The sequence below is a fragment of the Zootoca vivipara genome, chromosome 6 (genome assembly GCF_963506605.1).
Source record: "Zootoca vivipara chromosome 6, rZooViv1.1, whole genome shotgun sequence".
Lineage (NCBI taxonomy): Eukaryota > Metazoa > Chordata > Lepidosauria > Squamata > Lacertidae > Zootoca > Zootoca vivipara.
In genome coordinates this window covers 19,278,165-19,298,924 of record NC_083281.1, presented here as the reverse complement: position 1 = coordinate 19,298,924, position 20,760 = coordinate 19,278,165, and the positions used below count along the sequence as shown (strand labels likewise).

General features: G+C 48.8%; 1 protein-coding gene across 1 annotated transcript; it reads right to left on the bottom strand.

Moving 5' to 3' along the window:
* Positions 1-3,594: 3,594 nt before the first annotated feature.
* On the bottom strand, positions 3,595-14,293 carry CALM3 (calmodulin 3). The gene is made up of 6 exons (XM_035119432.2): positions 14,033-14,293; positions 7,992-8,022; positions 7,329-7,472; positions 6,341-6,447; positions 5,970-6,105; positions 3,595-5,175 (listed from the first exon to the last, which is right to left on the bottom strand). Exons 1-6 carry the CDS (start codon positions 14,033-14,035, stop codon positions 5,147-5,149), a joined length of 450 nt encoding a protein of 149 aa, XP_034975323.1. The 5' UTR covers positions 14,036-14,293; the 3' UTR covers positions 3,595-5,146.
* Positions 14,294-20,760: the final 6,467 nt, after the last annotated feature.

Below are 20,760 nucleotides of genomic sequence, written 5' to 3'. Positions count from 1 at the left end.
GTAAGTAAATACTTGTTTTCACAACAGATGTTTTGAGTGCAAGAGTAGCCGACACAGACCCCATCATCCCTGACTATTGGCCATATAGCCTTGGGCTGATGGGAGTCAGAATCCAGAGCAAAGTCCTTGGGTCCCCAGCTGTGGTTGGACTACAAATCCCATCATCCCCGGCCAGCTTAGCCAATGGCCAGGGGTGATGGGAACTGTAGTCCAACAACATTTGGAATACCAGGTTTGAGGAAGGCTGATCTAGAGGGCCCCGTGTTTGAAAACACCAAACCACTAAAAAGGGGGAGCAGCAAAGACATTACCCCAACTTAAGCTTGCCAAGGATACAACTGATAAGTGTGCTGAAAGAACAGCAGGGGCTCCCACAAGAAGGTGCCATCAAAGGAGGCTGTGAGAGGCACTGGTCTGGCCCCACCTCCTTCCAAACATTACCTTCCAGGGCAAGTCAATCCGCTGCATCTTTGAACAGTGGAAGTGCTGATCAGAGGCACCATCTTTACTTTTCTCAAGAGACAGCTTCCCATTGCATCTTGGCACAAGCCCCTTCCAGTCAGACAAATCCACCTCAGAAACAGAACACAGGGCTCCAGCAAGGGTGGGTATGTATGTGAGTAAAAGCAAAGTATAAAGGTAGTCGCGGTTGACTCTGGGGTTGCGGCGCTCATCTCGCTCTACAGGCCGAGGGAGCCGGCGTTTGTCCTCAGATGTGGCTAGCATGACAAAGCCACTTCTGGCAAACCAGAGCAGTGCACAGAAACATCGTTTTACCTTCCCGTCAGAGTGGTACCTATTTATCTACTTGCACTTTGAGGTGCTTTCGAACTGCTAGGTTGGCAGGAGCTGGGACCGAACGGGAGCTCACCCCATCGCGGGGATTCGAACCGCCAACCTTACGATCGGCAAGCCCTAGGCTCTGTGGTTTAGACCACAGTGCCACCTGCATCCCTAAAGCAAAGTATAGGAACGCTTAAACTTGATCCCGAGAGAACCAGGATGGCAAACTGGTTAGAGCAGCTTTAGGACACCTCCAGCTAAGTGGGGCTTAAGTGCAATGAACGGATGGATCCAGGGCGGCTGGGATTCTGCCTCGAAGCAGCTCATGGCTGACCCCCTACGAGCAAGAAAGCTGGCATCTGTCAGGCAGCTGTAACCAAATACCCGTATTTCTGAGAACTCAACTTTAAAAGAGGTCTTTGCCATGTTTCACAGCAGAGGGTGTCATCTTCCGCTCTTGCAACTTGCAAAAACCACAAGCATTAGAAACCCCAAAAGTGCACACTATACTTTTAACAGCTGCAGATTTGTTTCTATCCTGTGTTTCTGGCTGTTCTTACTGTTCCCGGATTTTAATTTCTCTTCTTGTTGACAACCACCAAGAGGACTTGTGTTCTAGGGCAGCCTATAAATACTGTAAATAAATATTGCATGCAAGAGGAACTGGGTGGCCAGTGGGGCAGGGTTTTGGCAGCTAGTGTAGAATTTAAGTGCGCAGGCCACAGATAAACTCTCTTGGGCAGCTGTCCCCAACCTGGTGTGCTCCAGATGTTAAGAGACTTCCAGCTCCTATCGTCCGCAGCCAGCACAGCTCTAGGTCTTGCAGACAATGTTGCACTGAAATGCAAATGGGACTGGCTCATCCGCAGGTAAGTGCATGCAGACACACACAGGCACACACAAATGCCTGCTGGATCAGGCCAATGGCCATCTAGTCCAGCATCCTGTTCTCAGTGTGGCCAACCAGTTGCCCGTAGGAAACCCTCAAAAACAGGATCCAGGAACAAGAGCAACTCTCCCCTCTTGTGGCTCCAGCAAGTGTTATTTGGAAGCATTATTACATCCTGCTGTGGAGGCACAGCAAAGCAATCAAAGCTATCAGACAAGTGATAGCCCTCTCCTCCATGAATTTGTTATGAGTGTGAAATACAGTTCTCTATGCACTTTCCCCATGCCATGTATAATGTCATAAACTTCTATCCTGTCCACTTTAACTCACCTTTTCTCTTAACTAAAAAGTCCTGAACACTGCAACCTTTCTCTTGCCGTTTTCTGAACCATTTCCAACTCTTCAATATCCTGCTTGAGGTGAGGTGACCAGAAACATACACAGTATTCCAAATGCAGTTGCACCATGGAAGTTTGTAATGACATTCTATCAACCATTTTATTTTCAATTCTTTTTCTTAATGACCCATAGCATGGAAATTGCCTCACAGCTGCCACACACTGGGTCAATGCCTTCATCGAGCTACCTACTTTAACCCCAAATTTTTATTTGAGGTCAGTCACTGCCAATTCAGACCCCATGAGCATATATAAAATTAATGTTTTTTGCTCCAGTATTGCATTTGCCATTTTACCACCCACTCACTCAGCTTTGGGAGGTCCTCCTGAAGCTCTTTACAATCTCTTTTGCTTTAATGACCCAGAACCATTTAATATCATTTGCAAACTTGGCCACCTCACTACTCACTCCTTTAGATCGTTTATGAAGTTAAATAGCAGAGGTCCCAATACTGATCCTTTCTACTTCTCCCCATTGTCTATTTGTTCCTACTCTACTTCTTGCAACTTAGCCAATTCCAGATCCATAAAAGGACCTCTCCTCTTATTCCTTGACTGCTAAGCTTACTCAGGGGTCTTTGATGAGGTACTTTGTCTAAAAGCTTTTGAAAGTCTAAGTACACTGTGTTAACCAATCTATACCCATATGCTTGAACTCCAATAGATTTGTGAGACAGGATTTTCCCTTGCAGAAGCCATGCTGGCTCTTGCTTCAGCAAAGCTTGTTCTCCTCTATGTTTGGTTATTTTATCTTTAAGGACACTTTCTACCAGTTTTGCTGGGGCCAGACAGTATGCTAACAGCAGTATGCTAACAGCATTCCCCCCTGCATCCTTTAAAAAACAACAAAAAAACTAGCATTATATTGGTTACTTTCCAGCCCTCAAGAATGGAGGGGACAAGTTATATACTTTAGACAGAAGATCAGGAATTTCACATTTGAGTTCTTTTATAACTCTCGGGTGGATCCCATCTGGACACAGTGATTTGTCAATTTTTCGTGTTGCCTACTAGGCTCAGAGCATCATTTCTCATCATAACTATCTGCCCCAGTTCCTTAGACTCGCCACTTGCAATGGTTAGGTTTAGGCACTGGGATCTGCCTGTATCTTTGGTTATGAAGAGAGATGCAAAGAATTCATTCAGCTTTCTTTGCAATCTCCTTACCCTCTTTTCACGATTTTTTGGCTCCCTTTTCCCTCCATTTCCTTCCTTTGCCCACCCAGAATCAATGGGAGCAACATAAAGACAGAACGCAGCTGCTTCTGCTCAGAGCGACTAAGTCAAATGATGCTTTCCAATGCAAGTAGCTCCAGGCTTATACCAGGAGCCCATGGAAGTGGCTCAGCGATTACAACCTTCAGAGGAAAGCTCTTACCAATTTGTTTTCAAAAGGTTTCCCCAAGGGGCATTTGCTGCATTCGCCCCTGGGGAAAAGAGACACTCACATCTTAAGCTGTTCCAGCAACTGTGAAACAAAACAACAGAATGAGGTGGTCCACAGGATACCAAAGCAAACAGCCATTTCAGGTAGTCACTGCATTTTATTGGAAAACATTGATATAATTTTATTTTCACAGCTTGAACTGAACACAACACCACCTGCTTTCAAAGACATTCTTGCTCCAACCTTCCCCACGCCCCCTGCCTAAGTTCTCAGGTGAGATCCCTCCACCTCTGCTCAACACAGGAGTGCAGAAGACAGGAAATAATAAGAGGGGGCGTGGTCAAATCCACCACGGACTGCGCAAAGCACTCTTCTTTCACCCGGTTTCAGGGAAATTCTGCAGCTCTGTTTCGATTTCCCCTCCAAAACTGGTTTTTCTTTTCTTCTTTATTTATTTAAATTTTTTGGATTAAAAAATAAAAGTGAAAAAAGTAAAGAGAAGCAAGTTTGCGGCCCATGCTGTTTTGCCGCGAGGAAAGGGGGCGGGTGGGGACGGGCGGAGTTAAGGAAGCAACATTAAAAGAGCACAGACACTGAAGCCAAAGGTGCGGCACAAGCGTTAAAACCGAGAGCCACTACGAAAAAAATGAAGCGTCGCATGAGGAGGGGGGGAGGGGGGAGGGAGAAGAGGGCGTTCTGGCGCAGTTGGCATTCACTCAGCAGCAGCTTCACTGTTTTATTGCGGTTCCATTCTGATGCCCCCCCCCAAAACCCCTCAAGCTGCCAATCAAAAGCATTCGCCATCGCCATACGTGGGGCGACCCCCCTCCCCACAAAAGGGGCCTGTAGCATCAGGTATTTACATAGCAGCTCCAATGTCTGGACACAATGCTTAGGAAACTGTAAGGACATTTACAATTTATACAAGGTTAAGAACAAAGACAGAAGTTAAAATTATGGGCGGTTGGTTCAGTTTTGCGTGTTTTTTTTTCCTTTAAAGAGCCAATCGGGCAGTTGTCGGACGCTCCCCCCTCCCCCTTTTAACAGCCTCTTCTCCCCACATCATGCTGACGGAGCTCTCTGGAACCCGCCTTCAGCCACAGGCACCCAGGCGGTGGGATAGCGCCCCCCTCCCACGAAAACGAAGGGGGGAAATCAACAACCCAGTTTCCTCCTTGTACCCCTCCTCGGTGTTCCCTGGGGCAAGACCTTCGGTGGCAACCGCCATGTCAATGCGCACGACCACAGTGCCAGACACATGCAACACGATTAAGAAGGTTTTTTTGCGCTCTCTCCACCCCCATCGTGTGGATTCTTGAAAGAAAGAGAAAGAATCTGCGCCCTGGGAGACAGGCCAGCTCTGGCTGCAGAACAGAAGACCCGATGGAAACAAAAGACATCCACAAGGTTGGAGGAGGTTCTCAGGGAGGTTTTAGGGGGGATGCACCAGGAAGAGGTGGAAGGAAGGAAAGGCGGGGAGGAGGAAGGAGGGAGAGCAAGAAGAAGGAGGGAGAGATGAGTGCAATCATGCAGCTTGGGAAGTTTCTTTTTCTTTTTTTAATTGCTTGGTCAGATTTATTCCACAGCCGATTGTTTTGCTTAGAGAACCAGGTTACTTAAGTAGAGAGAGTGTGTTGGAGAAAAGTATCGAAGGAGAATGGGCATTGCCTGCCACCCACTCTGCGGGCTTCACTTTGCGGTCATCATCTGCACAAACTCTGCAAGAGACACAGTGTAAGGAAGCAAAGTCAGTACGGGGATGGCCACACCCTTTTAAGCTGGAAGACTTGAGATCATGTAGTCGCAAAGCTCCCTAAAATAGACATTAGCCCAGTCAATGGTCATACTGTTACTTTGGCTTGACATGATTCGACTCTTACGCTCAATGTAGTTTTCAAAAGATAAAAGCAAACAGAGCTGTGATAATGCTATGAACTGTGTCTGCTCCACTCTCATAATGCCTTCATCCAGAGAAAACTACCAGAGGGGAAGTCAAGGGTACGCCCGCCACTGAACACAACCTTAATGTGTACCCTGCTATATTGAACAATGTGTGGAGTACCGTAGGCTTCAAGAACCAAAGAGAAGTCCCCAGAATAGTACCATCAAGATTTGAGGGGAAGGGCTAAGAAAGCCCCGGCTTTATCCAGCCAAGGTCTGTGGAAACGGCAAACTTCAAAGCCTTTGAATACGTTTTGCATATATGTGAACCTCACTGACGGACTCGGGAGTATTAAATTTGGAGTTATTTCCACACAGCTCAAAACTGAAGTGTGATACATGTATAATCCAAGGCATCTCCCCCTCAACAGGATATATATAAATGGTTACAGTGCTTCCACACCACCCAGATGGCTGAAGTCTGTGACACAATTACTGCTCTCGAAAACCAGAGGAGGGCCCATACAGTTATTTAGAGACCCTCTGCCTAAGCAGAACCTCAGTTCTTTCATGCAACTTTCTGGCTGCCAAAACAGCAGCAGGCAAGATGCTTTTCCCATCCCCGACTCACCTTCATAGTTGACCTGCCCGTCCCCATCAATATCTGCCTCCCTTATCATTTCGTCCACCTCCTCATCAGTGAGCTTCTCCCCTAGGTTTGTCATCACGTGGCGTAACTCTGCTGCGCTAATGTAGCCATTCCCATCCTGGAAGCAAAGGAATCAGTTAGCAGGGAAGAGCACAGCAAGGCAGCACCTTCCACTTTTATCCTGACAGCTGGTGTTTCCTTCTCCACTCTGTATGCTCCAGATTAAGGGAAGGGGACGCTGCTGTTTCCTTGCCATTCTCCCTGAGAGTATATGGGGATGCACAGCAGTATTCTGTCCACTCTCCTCCCTCCCCTCCAGAAGGCGGGTGGGTGGTCCTTCTCAACTTCCTCACCTTATCAAACACTCTGAAAGCCTCTCGGATCTCCTCCTCACTGTCTGTGTCCTTCATCTTCCTTGCCATCATGGTCAAGAACTCTGGGAAGTCAATTGTGCCGTTCCCTGAAAACAGAAATGAGCACCAGTAAGATGAAGCCAGCAGAAACCAAAGCAGTTGCAGACTGGGATGCCGAGACCAATCTCAAATAGTCACCCTAGGACAAAGCCAGCCTCGGAAGACTGAAGCCCTGCTTGGAAGGGAACCTAACTAGCTGATGTAATGTGTTGGAGTTGGCCACATTATGGCACAAAAGTAGTTCCACACCCCAACACTGAAATTAGTGCCTGCTAAATGGTCTGCCTGTGAAGCAATCACAAAGAATATCTCAGGATACTGCAGGTGTAATCCAATTGTTGATATTTTGTTTTTATTTTAAACATCTTGGACAGTGCTACTGTAAGGCAGTATATACACTGAAGAAAGTGAGTGGCATTTTCAATACATCCATGTTGTACCCTTCCGTTATCCTTGGAAGGAAATAGGGTGCTACTTCCTATTATTGCTATTACTACTACTACTACAACTATTGACTTTCTGGGTCGTTCACAAGCCTTGACCCACCCCCTACTCCACAGTCAGCTAGTACCCCATCAGAACCAGCCCCCACCACTGCATTCATTGGCAACTTAATACATAGGCCAGTCTATGTTAGTCTCCCAAGATCAAATAAATCAGTACAGTATTCCTCTTGCTTTTACCTCTTAACTTGCCTCTCAGTCACAAAAGGCAGGGAAACAGCAGGGGTGGGTGGATGTCTAAGCACAGGAGTCAAAGAAGCTCAGTGGGCAAGTGGTAAACTGTTCCTCTTGTCCACCAAGAATAGATAGAGCTGTCTCCCCAATCTAAGCAACCCCAGCTGAATTTCTGCATAAAGTACCAGCAGAAGCTATGGGTTTTGGATCCCTCACTCTGCCCAGACCCCCTTAGTGCTGGGGCCACTTACCATCAGCATCAACTTCATTGATCATGTCTTGCAGTTCTGCCTCGGTGGGGTTCTGACCCAGAGACCTCATCACAGTGCCAAGTTCCTTGGTGGTGATGGTGCCATCCCCATCCTTGTCGAAGAGGGAGAAGGCCTCCTTGAATTCTGCGGGGGAGGGGGGAGAGCAGGGTTGTTGAAAGCTACATAGAGATCATGTACTTGCAACCAGTGATTATCCTAGAAGTCTAGCCAGCCCCATTCCAAACACTTGGGAGAGAGGGGAACCAAGTGAGTCTGGTGATATATTTGAAATCCCAAGTGCCTAAAATGCTGGTGGAAGCACAAGCCTATTCACATTTTCCCAGTCCAGGGATTTGTTTTGATTTTTTGTGGCCTTGCCCTCACACCACCACCAAACCCAGCAGATGGGGAAATTATCTCTCCTAAAGGAACTGTAGTAAGGATTCTGCACTTTAAGGACTACCAGGAAAAAAATCCTCCTTCTCTGCAGAGAAGCTCACAAGCTGCCCCTGACCATGTGCATTCTGGCTCAGTTTGAGCAGTAGTTAACCCAGCTTCAAAGCCAGTGGACAAGGGGATGTACTGCTCGTCTTCCCTCAACATGCAGATCAATTCAGTGCCAGACAAGTTAACATTTGCTGCCACTGCATGCTGAGGACTCACCTGCAATCTGCTCTTCGGTAAGTTGGTCAGCCTGAAAGAAGTGAGAGAAAAACAAATATAAAATGAAGAGTCATCCCAAGTCAAACCTCGCTACATCTCTTATCAGCCTCCCTGGTGGGGAGGCAGCAGTACCCGTGCCATTTTCCACATCACCTGTAAGCCTCCAGCTCAGGTTTGCACACCTTGTGACCTACCAAGCTGGATGCAGTCCACTTGCAGTATCCAAAGGATCTCCTGCTGCTATATGCGGCTGCATTTGGCATAACCCCCAGCCTCAGAGATTGTAGCAGCAGCCCAATCCACAGAGGGTGAGAAGGGGCTTCCAAGCATACCACTCCTCATACCAGGATGGGCCATGGCCTCTAAGCCTGTCCCATCATTCTATTGCTTTCTCCCTACGATTGTCATTGCTGCCTACCTTCACTCTGGCTCTCACCAAGAAGTCTTAAACCTGGAACTATGCACATTGCCCATAATATGGCATAATGCAGAAGAACTGCAGGTGGATGGTGACAGCTGCATCATTGGGACAAGCAGGGCAAAAGATTCCTGCATTGCAGGGGGTTCCCCTAAATGACCATCATGGTCCCTTCCAACTCTACAGTGTTTAAGTCACATGCAGAAACCTAAATGTATCGGAGCAGGATAGGTGGGTTCTGAACCTCACTGGTTAGCCTGCTCCATTAAACCCCTCAAAAGCCAATCTATGCCTGCTTTGCTGAGCGCTGACCCAGTGGATTGTGTCCTCTTGAAAGGAATGACCCTGGTGAAATAACGTTCTCCTTCCTCTTTCTGCTGGCTTTCAAAAATTGTCAGGAAGGAGCAAATAAATAATTAAGACCAAGTCGGGAGAATTTTTTTCTTTAGGTGGCTAGATTCTTCATCAAGTAACTTACAGCATCTGCTGAAATACCATAGAAATTAAGCCTAACACTCTCAAGCCCACTTTCCCCAACTGTTGCTCTGAGCTAGACATGCCCAGCCCCCTTCTGCATCATGCCTATGTTTACAGGAGGCACCAAAAGGCCCTTGAAGCCATGCCAGTTTAAGGAGCGGTGGCAGCACCCACCCACCCATTGGCCTCTCACAATCTTAGGTTCTGCAATCTAAGCCACAGTGTATCATGACCAGAGAGCAGATGCATCGCAAAAGGTGCAGACAGAGACCATCAGCGCCAGCTGCTTCATGCAGGAAGGACTGAAAAAAAGCCACAGGGGTGGAGTCATTAGCTAGCTTGCCCATCAAATATAGAATTCACTGCCACAAGATATGGTGATGGCCATTTACACAGCCAGAAGTAACAGGACTGGGAAAGGATCTCAAAGCAATGATTTCTTCCTGTTTCCCATTTGCAATGCTTTCAGAAATGAAACCCAAAATGGCATGCCTTTAGACACAGATAATCTATTTATGCTGTTTCGTTGTATTTATATTGCAAATTTGTGATTTTATTGATGTTTTCTTTGCACTGTATTAATGCTTTGCCTTTGGGTTTATGCTAGGCTGCCCCAGAATGGAGGAAAGGCAGGATATAAAAAAGGACAGACAGTGCAACACTGCAGACTCATTTCTGTTGGGATCCATTGAGCATTCAATGGCTGAACCCAACCAGTATTCTTCTTCCTTAAAATAAGGCAACATTCAGAAGGCAGTTTTCTGGCTGAATTTTATTGCAGAACTGTAGGGCTCCAGGATGACAAGGGCAAAGTTTTAGAACTGAATCAGGAAGACACTGGCTCAAATCCTTAATCAGCCATGGCACTTAATGGGTGACCGTAGGCAACTCAATAACTGAGCCTACCTTATGTCACAGCATTGTTTTGAGAATGATTCATATCTTAGAAGAATGATGGGATAAAAATACAAATGTATTGGTCTAAGGAGGAGGGTGCTTATCAGTACAGGTAGTGTACAGGTACTGAGTAAAGTAGATTCCAAGGGGAAGTGAGGCACATTGCCACCTTTGCATTACCACATCATGGGACTTCTGGGTCTGCCATCCAAGTGGCACATCCTGGACAAGAGCATCTCTGCCGCATTCCCCCTTGTCTGGCCTTGCTGAAGTTGGCTGCACCACTCCATCATGCTTCTGCGTTGGCTAAGAAGCAGCCTGCAGCTCACACCCATTATGGTGCACTTGTTTAAAAAAAGGAGTTTTAACATTCTACTTCAGTGCTTTTGGAAGTAAGAACTGCAAAACACGAGGATTGCTTGGACTCCAGCCTTCACTGCAGTCCCAGCCAGCCCAACACTGCAGCACAGCTAGAGCCAGAGCAGAAGATACAAGGCAAACCTGATCCTGCGTGAGAGTCGCTCCTTGCAAAATGCAGATATCACCAAGGACTGCCAAGGGTGCAACATGCAGAAGGGTGAAGCCCGCGGGGGGGGGGGGGAGGGTTAGAGGAAGGGAAGTCCAGATGCAGCCATATGAAGTCCTCCCCATGCCCCAGATTCGGGGGGGGGGGCATTTAGGCTTAGAGCTAGAGAGTTGGAATATTTTTAGAATTGGAATATTTTTGCAGAGAAACTAATGCTACCCCGGATTAACAGGGGGCAGGGGCTCAGTTAAACAGACTGCAGTGGACTTAGGAGCCCTCAACTGTCGGAAAAGGAAACAACGATTATAAAGCACTTCCAATGCAGTGACAGAGAGTGAGGATCTGGGGAAGGTTTTAATACACTGCACCACAAAGGGTCACATCAATGCAGGAAAGGGTGGGTGGGTCCACCCACATCTCAGCCAAGAGAGGAAAAATCCTCATTTTGAGCTCAGGCACAGAACTGTTACGGGCAACAGGGCAGGAGGCAGTCAGAACAGCAACCTGACTTTCATCTTGGCCAAAGATTTCTTCAGGGCAAAAGCTTGAACTCTGACATCCCTGTCTAAACTTGTCAGATTGCATAAGCTACACAGGGTCTGCTAGACGAGAGGGAAATGCAAAGAGCAAGAAGAACTGCATTGCTCTTCAGAATCAGCCTTCAGAAGTGGCTTGGCATTTATAATGGCACCCCTACAGGACAGAAGACCAAGGGCCATGGTTAAGATCAAGGAAGGACAGTCCTGGCCTTCATCTCCCTCCCCAATCAAATCGTGCTATCCCCACCCCCCACCCCCAATCTCACTGGCCTTTTCAGCATTGCTTAAGATGGCCTACATCTCAGTAATTGCTAGAGAGAGAGAGAAAGAGAGAGATGGTGGCCCTTCAGAGTAGCCAATCTAGATGGCTTGAGGGAAAGATGCTCTAGAAAGTAGGTTAGCATGGCAAGAGCAGCCAGCATGAAAATAATAATCTAATAGCTTCTGGTAGATAAGCCAAGCCACCAGAGGGAAATGCAGACTCAAACAGGAAGCCACTCTTCTATATTGCAACGGGCTGAGGGAGGCTCCAGCAAGGGACTGAAGGAATTAGTGCGTCATCCACGCGCCGGAAGCTGCAGTAGGGAGAGCAAGATCAAAACTATAAGGACCCCTGGCTTCATTACAGGAGGGTGGCTCTTTAAAGGCATTCTTTCTCCATTTTGATCACCCTTCCCACTCACAGACAAGTGACCCTGTAATACTGATACACCAAACCTTGTGCTTACATCTGGGCTACATGATATGCCACCAATATGGGACAAATCGGGAGCACCCAAATACTTCTCTAGAAGTCAATCGTCTTGGCCTTCTTTTCAAACCTCCTGGCTGCTCTCCATAGGAAGCAGAGTCCTTATACAGAGTCAGACCATTGGTCCATCTAGCTCTGTACTGTCTACACTGACTAGCAGCGGCTCTCCAGAATTTCAGACAGCCTTATTGGGAGATGCCAGGGACTAAAACATGGGTCCTTCTGTATGCAAGGCATGTGGCTCTATTACTGAACTATGGCTCCTCTCCAAGCATCCCTGAGGTCCCCAGGATTCCCTCTCCTCGTCACCAGACTACAAAGTAGTCTTCGCACTATTATTTCTTGCCAAATTGTTTGTCACGCTGCAATTAGACCAGAACTACCCACTACATTTAAAATTACAGTATCATGTTAGATGGCTTCTCCACTTCCCCCCAAAGCCAGTCAGAGGTGAGACACGGAGTGGATTGGTTACTTCCACACTTTTGTTTGAGCCAGGAGTTCGTCAATTTCCTTGCTGAGGCAAATCAAAGTGGCTTCTGAGGCCCAGTGAATGAGAACATCAGATGCTGCAGCTAAACAGTAACCTGGAAAGCAGATCACCAGGAGTCTCATGGAACCGAAGGACATGCATGCAATAAAACCTTCATTAAGAAGACAGCTCAAATATATTTGTCAGGATCCACACCCATGTTCTCCTGCATCCCCAGGACAAGCCTGTCTGGCTCTTCTAGATGATGGAAAGTGAATTCTCATCAGCAAACCAGCCACACCATTTCCAGCCCCAACACAGCTTATGCTGCCAAGTTATCCCTTTTTTAAAGGGATTTTCCCTTATGCTGAATAGGCTTCCTCGCGAGAAAAGGGAAAACTTGGCAGCTATGCTTATGAGACCATTCAAAAGACTACCAACTCCACGCATTATCTCTTCAAATCATACCCCAAGCTCTCTCAATACACTTCCCCCTATCTTTTCTGCCTATTAGACCTTCCACTCCTAGAAACACCAGCCTGACCTTTGAGGGTCCTGTCAGTTCACTTCCTCCAATTCTACACCATTAACTCAACTCACACCAGATACTCTACATGGCCACCTCCCACAAAGGCTCATTGTCTGTCGGCTTCTGAACAATGGGCTACAAACTCTCCCACACATCCCCTTCAACGAATCACCTCCAGCCCTTTCCCCATGGCCCTCGCAGCAACTCTCAGCTGCATCATTCAGCAGCCATCATGTCTCCTTACAGCACTGTTACCCAAGAGAACATCTCCAGAAACAAGACCCCCTACCCAAGGTACTCCTGAAGGGCAGACCCAAACACCCTCAACGGCTTCATGCCACAGGCCTTGTGATGATCAGCTGGCACACTCGGCTGCCACCCTTCCCCAGCCCCACCCCACTCCTGCCCCATGACACCCCGCAGCCAGGTGGGCCTTCGGCCCAGTGCCCCTGCTGCCATCACCTCCTCTATTCAGCACCTGTGGCGCTCCCACCCCCACATCACCTCCCACCCCAAAAGCCAAGCTCCCCGAAACCTCATCCACACCTGAGCTGTTCTACATGCCAAGCCCTGCGTTTCTGCTCCACTCCCATTAACCCTGCCACCTGCTCCTTGCCCCAATTGCCCAAGAAACTAACTGGCCAGGTAGCCAGTCATTCCGGAAAACCTAGCATCCAGGGCACTTCCTCCCAGCTTTCTTGAGAATTAACGCCAGAGCTTTCTTCCCTTCTCCGCGCCCCATCAGCTCTCCACAGCCTCACCCCCCTTGACCCCCAGCATCAACAGCCCCCCCCCCACTGCTCATCTTATCACATCTCGCCTCTCCCCTTCGTGCTTCTTCGGAAGGAGAGCTCAGGAGAGAGAGGGGGGAATGAGATCAGCCTCCCCCCACGCCTCGCCTCTCTCGCTGCCCCACTCATCCCAGCCCCCAAATGCTCACTGCACCCCCCCTTCACTTCGTAGGAGGGGCGTCCTAAGCGCCCAAGTCTCCCCCCAAAAACCTCCCCTGCAGTCAAGCCGGCACCCCAAAAACCCTGCGCTCCAACTGCGCCCCCTCCTCCCCATATCAGCTTCCTCTCCAGCTCCATTCACTGACCCGCCCAAAAAACCCTCCCCCAACCACTGCTCCCCACCTGCAACCCAGAACTTGCACACGCCGACCCCCATGTGCCCTGCACTGCGGTTAACCCCCCCTCGTTTCACGCACCCCAAATACCCATCATTTGATTCTGCACCCCCAACAATTTCACTTGCGCCATTTCTCCCCTGCCCCCCATTAACACCCCCCCACACACAATAAAATCCATGGGCCACTTACCTGGCCACCTCCTCAGAGACCCTCGGCCCCCCTGAAGACCCCGCTCCATTAACCCCTTCCCCCTCGCCCCCACCCCCTTCCTCAATTAACCCCTCAGGCGCCCATGCCCCTCACCATGGCTGGGTCCGGGTGGCGACAGCAGCTGGAGCGTCGAGAGGCTTCGCGGAGCAGCGGCGGCGATGTCGGGAAGGGAGGTGGAAGCAGCACTAGCCGGAACCCGCTGCGGACCGCCTCACGCACACACGGCGCGAGAGGGATTCCTCCGCCAACGGCACACCAACGGCCGCCAGGGCAGCACCCCGCCCCTTTCTTCTCTCCGCATTCCGTGTGTCCGAGCTGCTCTCGGCCGCCGGGTAAGCCCCGCCCACTTTCCCTCCTCTTTGCGGGGTGGGGTGGGGAAGAAGAGGGGGACTATTTTCCTCTCTCTCTTTTTTTTCTCCACCCGCTGCCGCTTTTTCTCCCGTCCGCCCCTCCCTCGAACCGCCTTCCAGCGGAAGGACACAGTATTGTGACTGCGTACTTGTAACGCGCCCCCCCATTGGCTGGGGAGCGAGGCGCAGGATGAGACTGCCGCGGCCATTGGTCGCCTCTCACCTGCAATGCGTCAAAATCGGAGCGGGCCATGTCGGAGCGGGAAAGAGGGGGGGAGGAGGGAGGAACTAAATCGGGAGGAATGGGCGGAAAGGCAGGGTAGCCAGCGGGGCAGCGGGCTGCTTGTTTCGTGGGTTTCAGGGAGGAAGGCAGCCGCTCGCGCTCTTTCGAATGGTACAAGCCAACTATCCCCCCCCACTCCCAGCACAAATAGATCAATCTAGGCATAGGGGGCGGAGCCACAATAACAACCAGGCCAGTCAATAGCCCCGCCTCCTTCATGCAGCCACGCGCTCCTCGCAATCAGATATGCCACACCCCTGTCCCTCGCCGCGCCCCATCCCATGTTTCCCCGCCCCTTTCCGCTCCCAAAGTTTTTACAGTGTAACCTGCAATTTTTTTCCTAGCCTGGTGCGTTTCCTTTTGCTACGTGGATGAGACTGGGTGTTAACAACCGCAGTTTTCCCCACGCAGTGCAGTGCTGGAGGGCGCTTTACCTGTTGAACTGCAGCCTGTCAATGAAGAAGTTAAAGCTGCAGCTGCTCTCCCTGGCTTCTCTCCTGTCTGTTTATCTGGCCACATTAGAAATAAAGGTCCACTAAGCTCAGTAGTCCCTGCACAGTCAACTATTCTCCAGCTAGGGTTTGAGATAAGAGGCCCTCCCAGCTTTCTACCTGTTAAAAAGGGTTTGAATGCATGAAACGTAGATCTGTTCATGCCCCTTCCAACCACAGATACCATCTTTCAGCAGGTGAGGAATAATTTGGTCAGCAAAATGTTCACAAGGAGTTATGGGGAAGTACAGTAGACAGGAACTCTATAATATCTCCCTATGAAATCACTGAATTTGATCTTTCTTTCATTATTATTATTTTTTAAGTGGAGTTTTGCTTGGAGGGGGAAAAGCATAAGAAACAGGATCTCATGCATTAAAATGCACAGGCAACACAGACATTTGGCTCACACTGCTGGAGGGGGTCATGGAAAGCATCTAATGTTTTGTTTCCAGTCATGCCTCCAGCAGAAATGAAGTCCTCCTAGAGAGAGGAGTGCCTCTGAGAACACACAAAAGGCCTTACAGACATTGCTGAGGTAAAAACCTAGGAAGCTGCCTTCCACTGAACCAGACCATGGGTCACTTGCTGTTTATACCCCAAGTGTTTCCCAAAATGTGGTAAGCATATATACCCATTTCAAAGAGTACACAGCAGAATGTTTTATTTTACTTTATCATAGGGCTTTTCTTTTACCTCTGGAAAACAATTCAAATATTAAATAATATTATTAAAACAAACCCCCATATCTTTGCCCAAGAAGGGGGATGTTGGTAAGACTCAACTCTCAAAAGCGGCATGCAATTATTGTAAGTTTGGGAAACCCTGTTCTACAGAGATTGGCGAGCGCTCTCCATGGTTTCATGCAAGGAGACGCCTGGAGATGCTTCCAGATTTGAACCCATGACCTTCTGCATGCAAAGCAGATGCTTTGCCTCTGCGTTTTGTCCCTAGGTGACGCCTAACCTTTCAATCAGCAAATTGCTACTTTTTCAAGGGGTTAGACTTCAGGCGAAATATTTGACAGCCTTCAGTCATTGTTGCCTTGAAAGCAGGTCACGTTTGTCCCTATTTTACAGACGCAGCACAGAAAGAGTTAATCTATACCAGTGGCAGAGATGGAGTATGAGCCAGGAGCCAAGCCAAACTCTTCCACTATATTAATCTCAGGATATTAAAGTCTCAGCAAGTGTGGTATTCAGTGACATACTGTCTCCAACAGGGGAGGCAGAACATAGTCTTAACCCTCCACAAATTTGTCTACCCCTCTTTTAAAGCCATCCAAGTCCATGGCCACCCCTGCCTCCTGCAGGAGGGAGTTCCACAGTTTAATCATGCGCTGCATGCAGAAACACTTCCTTTTCTCTGTGCTCAATCTTCCAACCCTCAGCTTCCTCGGGTGGCTCTCAGTTCTAGTACCATGGAAGAAGAGGGGGAAACGTCTCCCTGTCCAATTCCTGGACATTTGTTGTTTAGTCGTTTAGTCGTGTCCGACTCTTTGTGACCCCATGGACCATAGCACGCCAGGCACTCCTGTCTTCCACTGCCTCCCGCAGTTTGGTCAAACTCATGTTCGTAGCTTCGAGAACACTGTCCAACCATCTCGTCCTCTGTTGTCCCCTTCTCCTAGTTCCCTCAATCTTTCCCAACATCAGGGTCTTTTCCAGGGAGTCTTCTCTTCTCATGAGGTGGCCAAAGTATTGGAGCCTCAGCTTCACGATCTGTCCTTCCAGTGAGCTCAGGGGCTGATTTCCTTCAGAATGGATAGGTTTGATCATAACCTGGACGTAATCATGCATAATCTTACACACCTCCTGCTTGCTCACCTTCCCTCTAAATTAAAAAGCCCCAAATGTTGCAACCTGTCCTGTTTCTCCAGTGCCTCGGTCATTTTGCTCGCCCTTTCCTGAACCCTTTTGCAGCTGCACAATTTTCATTTTCGAGATGGTTCGTCCCTCATTCTCCTCCTCACCAACCCCTAAATGCTAAATGCTTATCCAGAAACACACACACCTGGCCTGGCGCCTGTCCGTATCCTGATCTCTCGGTGCTGAGTTTATTAACGATTGAACAAATGGCTCTGGGCCACGGATCCTGTAACAGAGACCTCTTCTCGCCCGCTTACTTGCCTGCCTTTCATGGACTGTAATGGACTTTCAGCGAGCTTTAACAGGGAAGATAATGTTACCCAGGAGCCTTCTAAGCAGGGCAGAGAGTGCCCAGCCTGTGAGACGAACTTGTTTTTCGCTGTTGCTGCTTTTACAGCCAAAAAAGTGACCTTGGTGGTTCTGATTCCACCCAGAATCAATGTGGCTTCTTCAGGTCTTATCAAGAATGGTGCAAGAACATAGGTTTAGATTTTTGTTACTCTATCCATTTTCGTTCTCACAAATGAAACTGTTGAGTTCCCCATTTGCTTTGCTGTATTTCACATTCCTTTTTAGCTTGGTGGTGGCTGTAATAATTTTCACAGCCGCTCTTGAGGGCTGCCATTTTGTTTTCCCAGAATGCCCCACATATTGCATCGTTTTGGGGGGTGGCCCCCTTGCCAGCAGAGGCCACTATGATGTCGCGATGGCAGTTATTCAGCCTCACTTAGTACAAGTAGACATACAGGTTAATTCCCCCCGCCACTCTTCCCTATTCCAAAGATATATGTCCCGGTTCTCCCTCAACAGCAGCATATTAGGAACAGTTTATCAGGAATAGAAAATAGGATTCTCTGACACTGAGGGGATGCTTGTTGCTCCATGGGCTCCCCTCTCTCTCCAAAGCGGTCCTTCTGTCAGATGTCGCTCAGCAGGACTGCACATGCTCAGAAGAACTCTCCCCTATTCTACAATACTGAATATTGCTCTGGTGTAAGGCTAGGCCAGGCTTTTGTGGAAAGATCTTTCTGCTCAAAACGCCTAAAAACCTCGTGCAGGCAGTTAAGTGCACATCTTTCCACAATTGCCGGTTTCTGCTTTTAGCTTTCTGCCATATGTATAATTGCTGCAAACTGCTCAGATATATTTTACGAGTACAGTGGTACCTCGACTTACGAACGACTTGACAACCAATTTTTTTCGACTTATGAATGGGGCAAATGGCCACACGCATATGAATTTCTCGACATCTGAACGGAAACCGCGCGGTTTTAGATAGGGTTTTTTCGACTTATGAATTTTGAGATGGGGTTGCTTCGACTTGCGATTTTTTCCATTTCCAATGCATTCCTATGGGTATTTGCGTTTCCAATGGCGCTTTTTGACTTATGAATTTTTCGACCTACGAAAGTGCCTTCGGAACGGATTAAATTCGTAAGTCAAGGCACCACTGTAGTGGCACAGAAATATTGTCAAATAAATGCATGAATTCTGAGACCTCAGCTGCCAACCCCAGTGTGGACCCATGAGGTCTAGAAACTTGCTCCAAAGCGATGGTTGGCGCTGCGAGAGAGCTGCCCCTGTTTCCGCACTGCAGGCGGCTGGTTACAGTGGTGCCTCGACTTACGAATTCAATCCGTTCCGAAGGACCTTCATAGGTCGAAAAAATCATAAGTCGAAAAGCGCCATTGGAAACGTGATATCCCATAGGAATGCATTGGAAACGGAAAAATTTGTAAGTCGAAGCAACCCCATTTAAAAATTTGTAAGTAAAAAAAAACCCTATCTAAAACCGCTGCGGTTTCCGTTCAGATGTCGAGAAATTCGTAAGCGTGCGGCCATTTGCCCCATTCGTAAGTCGAAAAATTTGGTTGTCGAGTCGTTCGTAAGTCGAGGTACCACTGTATTTTGAAATGCTCAGGAGCTGGAAATTCCCATCCGCACCGGGATTTCTCCATCCCAGTCCCACACTATAGCCACTGGGGCCGGCAGCTTGTGTGTATATGTTTGTGTGTGGTGAGCCAAGTGCCCTGATGCCGGTGTGTGTGTGTGTGTGTGTGTGTGTGTTTTGCAAACAGTTTGCCCTGCCCATACAGGCTGGGAGCCGAGGAACCCAGAAACACAGCCTCGCTCTGTTCTCAGGAGCCAAGAGCCGAGGGCAAGGCAAGGGCAGGCCAGAGCCTGCCCCCAAATCACTGCCATCTGCACACAGAATGAGCTGTGCTCCACTTTGCCTGGCCACCCGTTCTTCCTGCGGCTACTGCGAGGAAGGTGGCGAGGTGCAGAGAGCGAGAGCCAGGCAGAACAGGTCAGAGATGCGGATCGGGTGCCAAGGAAACTGATCCTCCTCGCGCCCAAGACAGGAGCACCCGGAGGGGGTTTCGCTCGCTGGGAAAAGCGAGAGAGGAGATCCCGTCGGCCTGGGTTTGTCAGAGGCTGGCATTGCCGTCACTCAAAACTCCCAAAACAACAGGGGTGGGGGTGGGGGCAGAGAGTGCAGAAAGACACCTATTTTTGCCCACAAAAACACCCCGTTTGTAGTCTTTTCTGGTGTGAGAGAGGCCCGTTTCCAAACTGCTGGATGGATTGCTTGACCCCAGAGATTGGACGTTTCTGAACTCCTGCTTTTATCATGTTGTTTTAATGCTATTTTTGTACACCGCTTACGAGGTTTTTCTTTTCTTTTTTAGAAAGTCAGTTAAAACAGCTTTTAAATGAATAAAAGAATCTATTGGGATTCTCCCTCTTGTAGATATTACACCTTAATAACTGCTGATATATACTATTGCTGTATGGTGTATTTGGGGTCCATGGACCGCAATAAAGCTGAGTGTGGCTTTTTTGAGATGGCTCTTAAACCGGCATTGGCTGCTGCAGAAGCCCAGCGTGACGATACATCTGCGAGTGTATTGCACGTATTGTGGGTGCATTTATTCACATCTCACCTTATTCTCCAAGGAGTTCAAGGTGGCGCACATGGACCACCCTCCTCCTCCTCCTCCTCCTCCTCCTCCTCCTCCTCCTCCTCCTCCTCCTCCTCCCTGAATCCCCACAACGACCCTGTGAGGTAGGTTAAGCTGTGAGATGCAGTGCCTGGCTCCCCAGTGAGTGTGGATTTGAACCCTGGTCTCCCAGGAGGGAGGGGGGCAGCTCTTGTGCTCAGGTCTCATACAGGGCATCCGGGTGGCCACAGTGGGTACAGGATGCTGCCCTAGATGGGTCCCCTGTGGCCTGATCCTGCAGGCTCTCCTTAGGTTCTTTGTTGAGGGCCGGAGGGTGGTAGGGTAGCCAAGCTTAGTCAGTGAAAAGGAGGGCGCGTCAAATTTTCCAACTTTCAAACTCCAAACTTCTTGGGGTTCCAAGAAGCTGCAGCATGACTTGGGAATTCAAAAGGGATTTTGGTTAAATTCGGGGCTTTTCTTCAGCTGGAACTTACCAGCACCTCTCATCCAATGCAGACTTACCAAGCTAAATGTTGTCCAATTGCAAAAGCAAAAAAAAAAAAAAAAAAAAAAAACACCAGCAGATCTGAATTAAAGGTAAAGGCAAAGGGACCGCAGACCATTAGGTCCAGTCATGACCGACTCTGGGGTTGTGGCGCTCATCTTGCTTTATTGGCCGAGGGAGCCGGCGTACAGTTTCCAGGTCATGTGGCCAGCATGACTAAGCCGCTTCTGGCGAACCAGAGCAGCACACGGAAACGCTGTTTACCTTCCCGCTTGGAGCGGTACCTATTTATCTACTTGCACTTTGACATGCTTTCGAACTGGTATGTTGGCAGGAGCCGAGACTGAGCAATGGGAGCTCACCCCATCGCAGGGATTCGAAC

Bases quoted from the DNA above. Each gene is read 5' to 3' on its own strand.
- CALM3 (XM_035119432.2), bottom strand. The intron at 6,448-7,328 runs GTAAGTGGCCCC...TTCTGTTTTCAG, and splicing joins CAATGAAGTTGATGCTGATG to GGAACGGCACAATTGACTTC. The intron at 5,176-5,969 runs GTGAGTCGGGGA...TGTCTCTTGCAG, and splicing joins CGGGCAGGTCAACTATGAAG to AGTTTGTGCAGATGATGACC.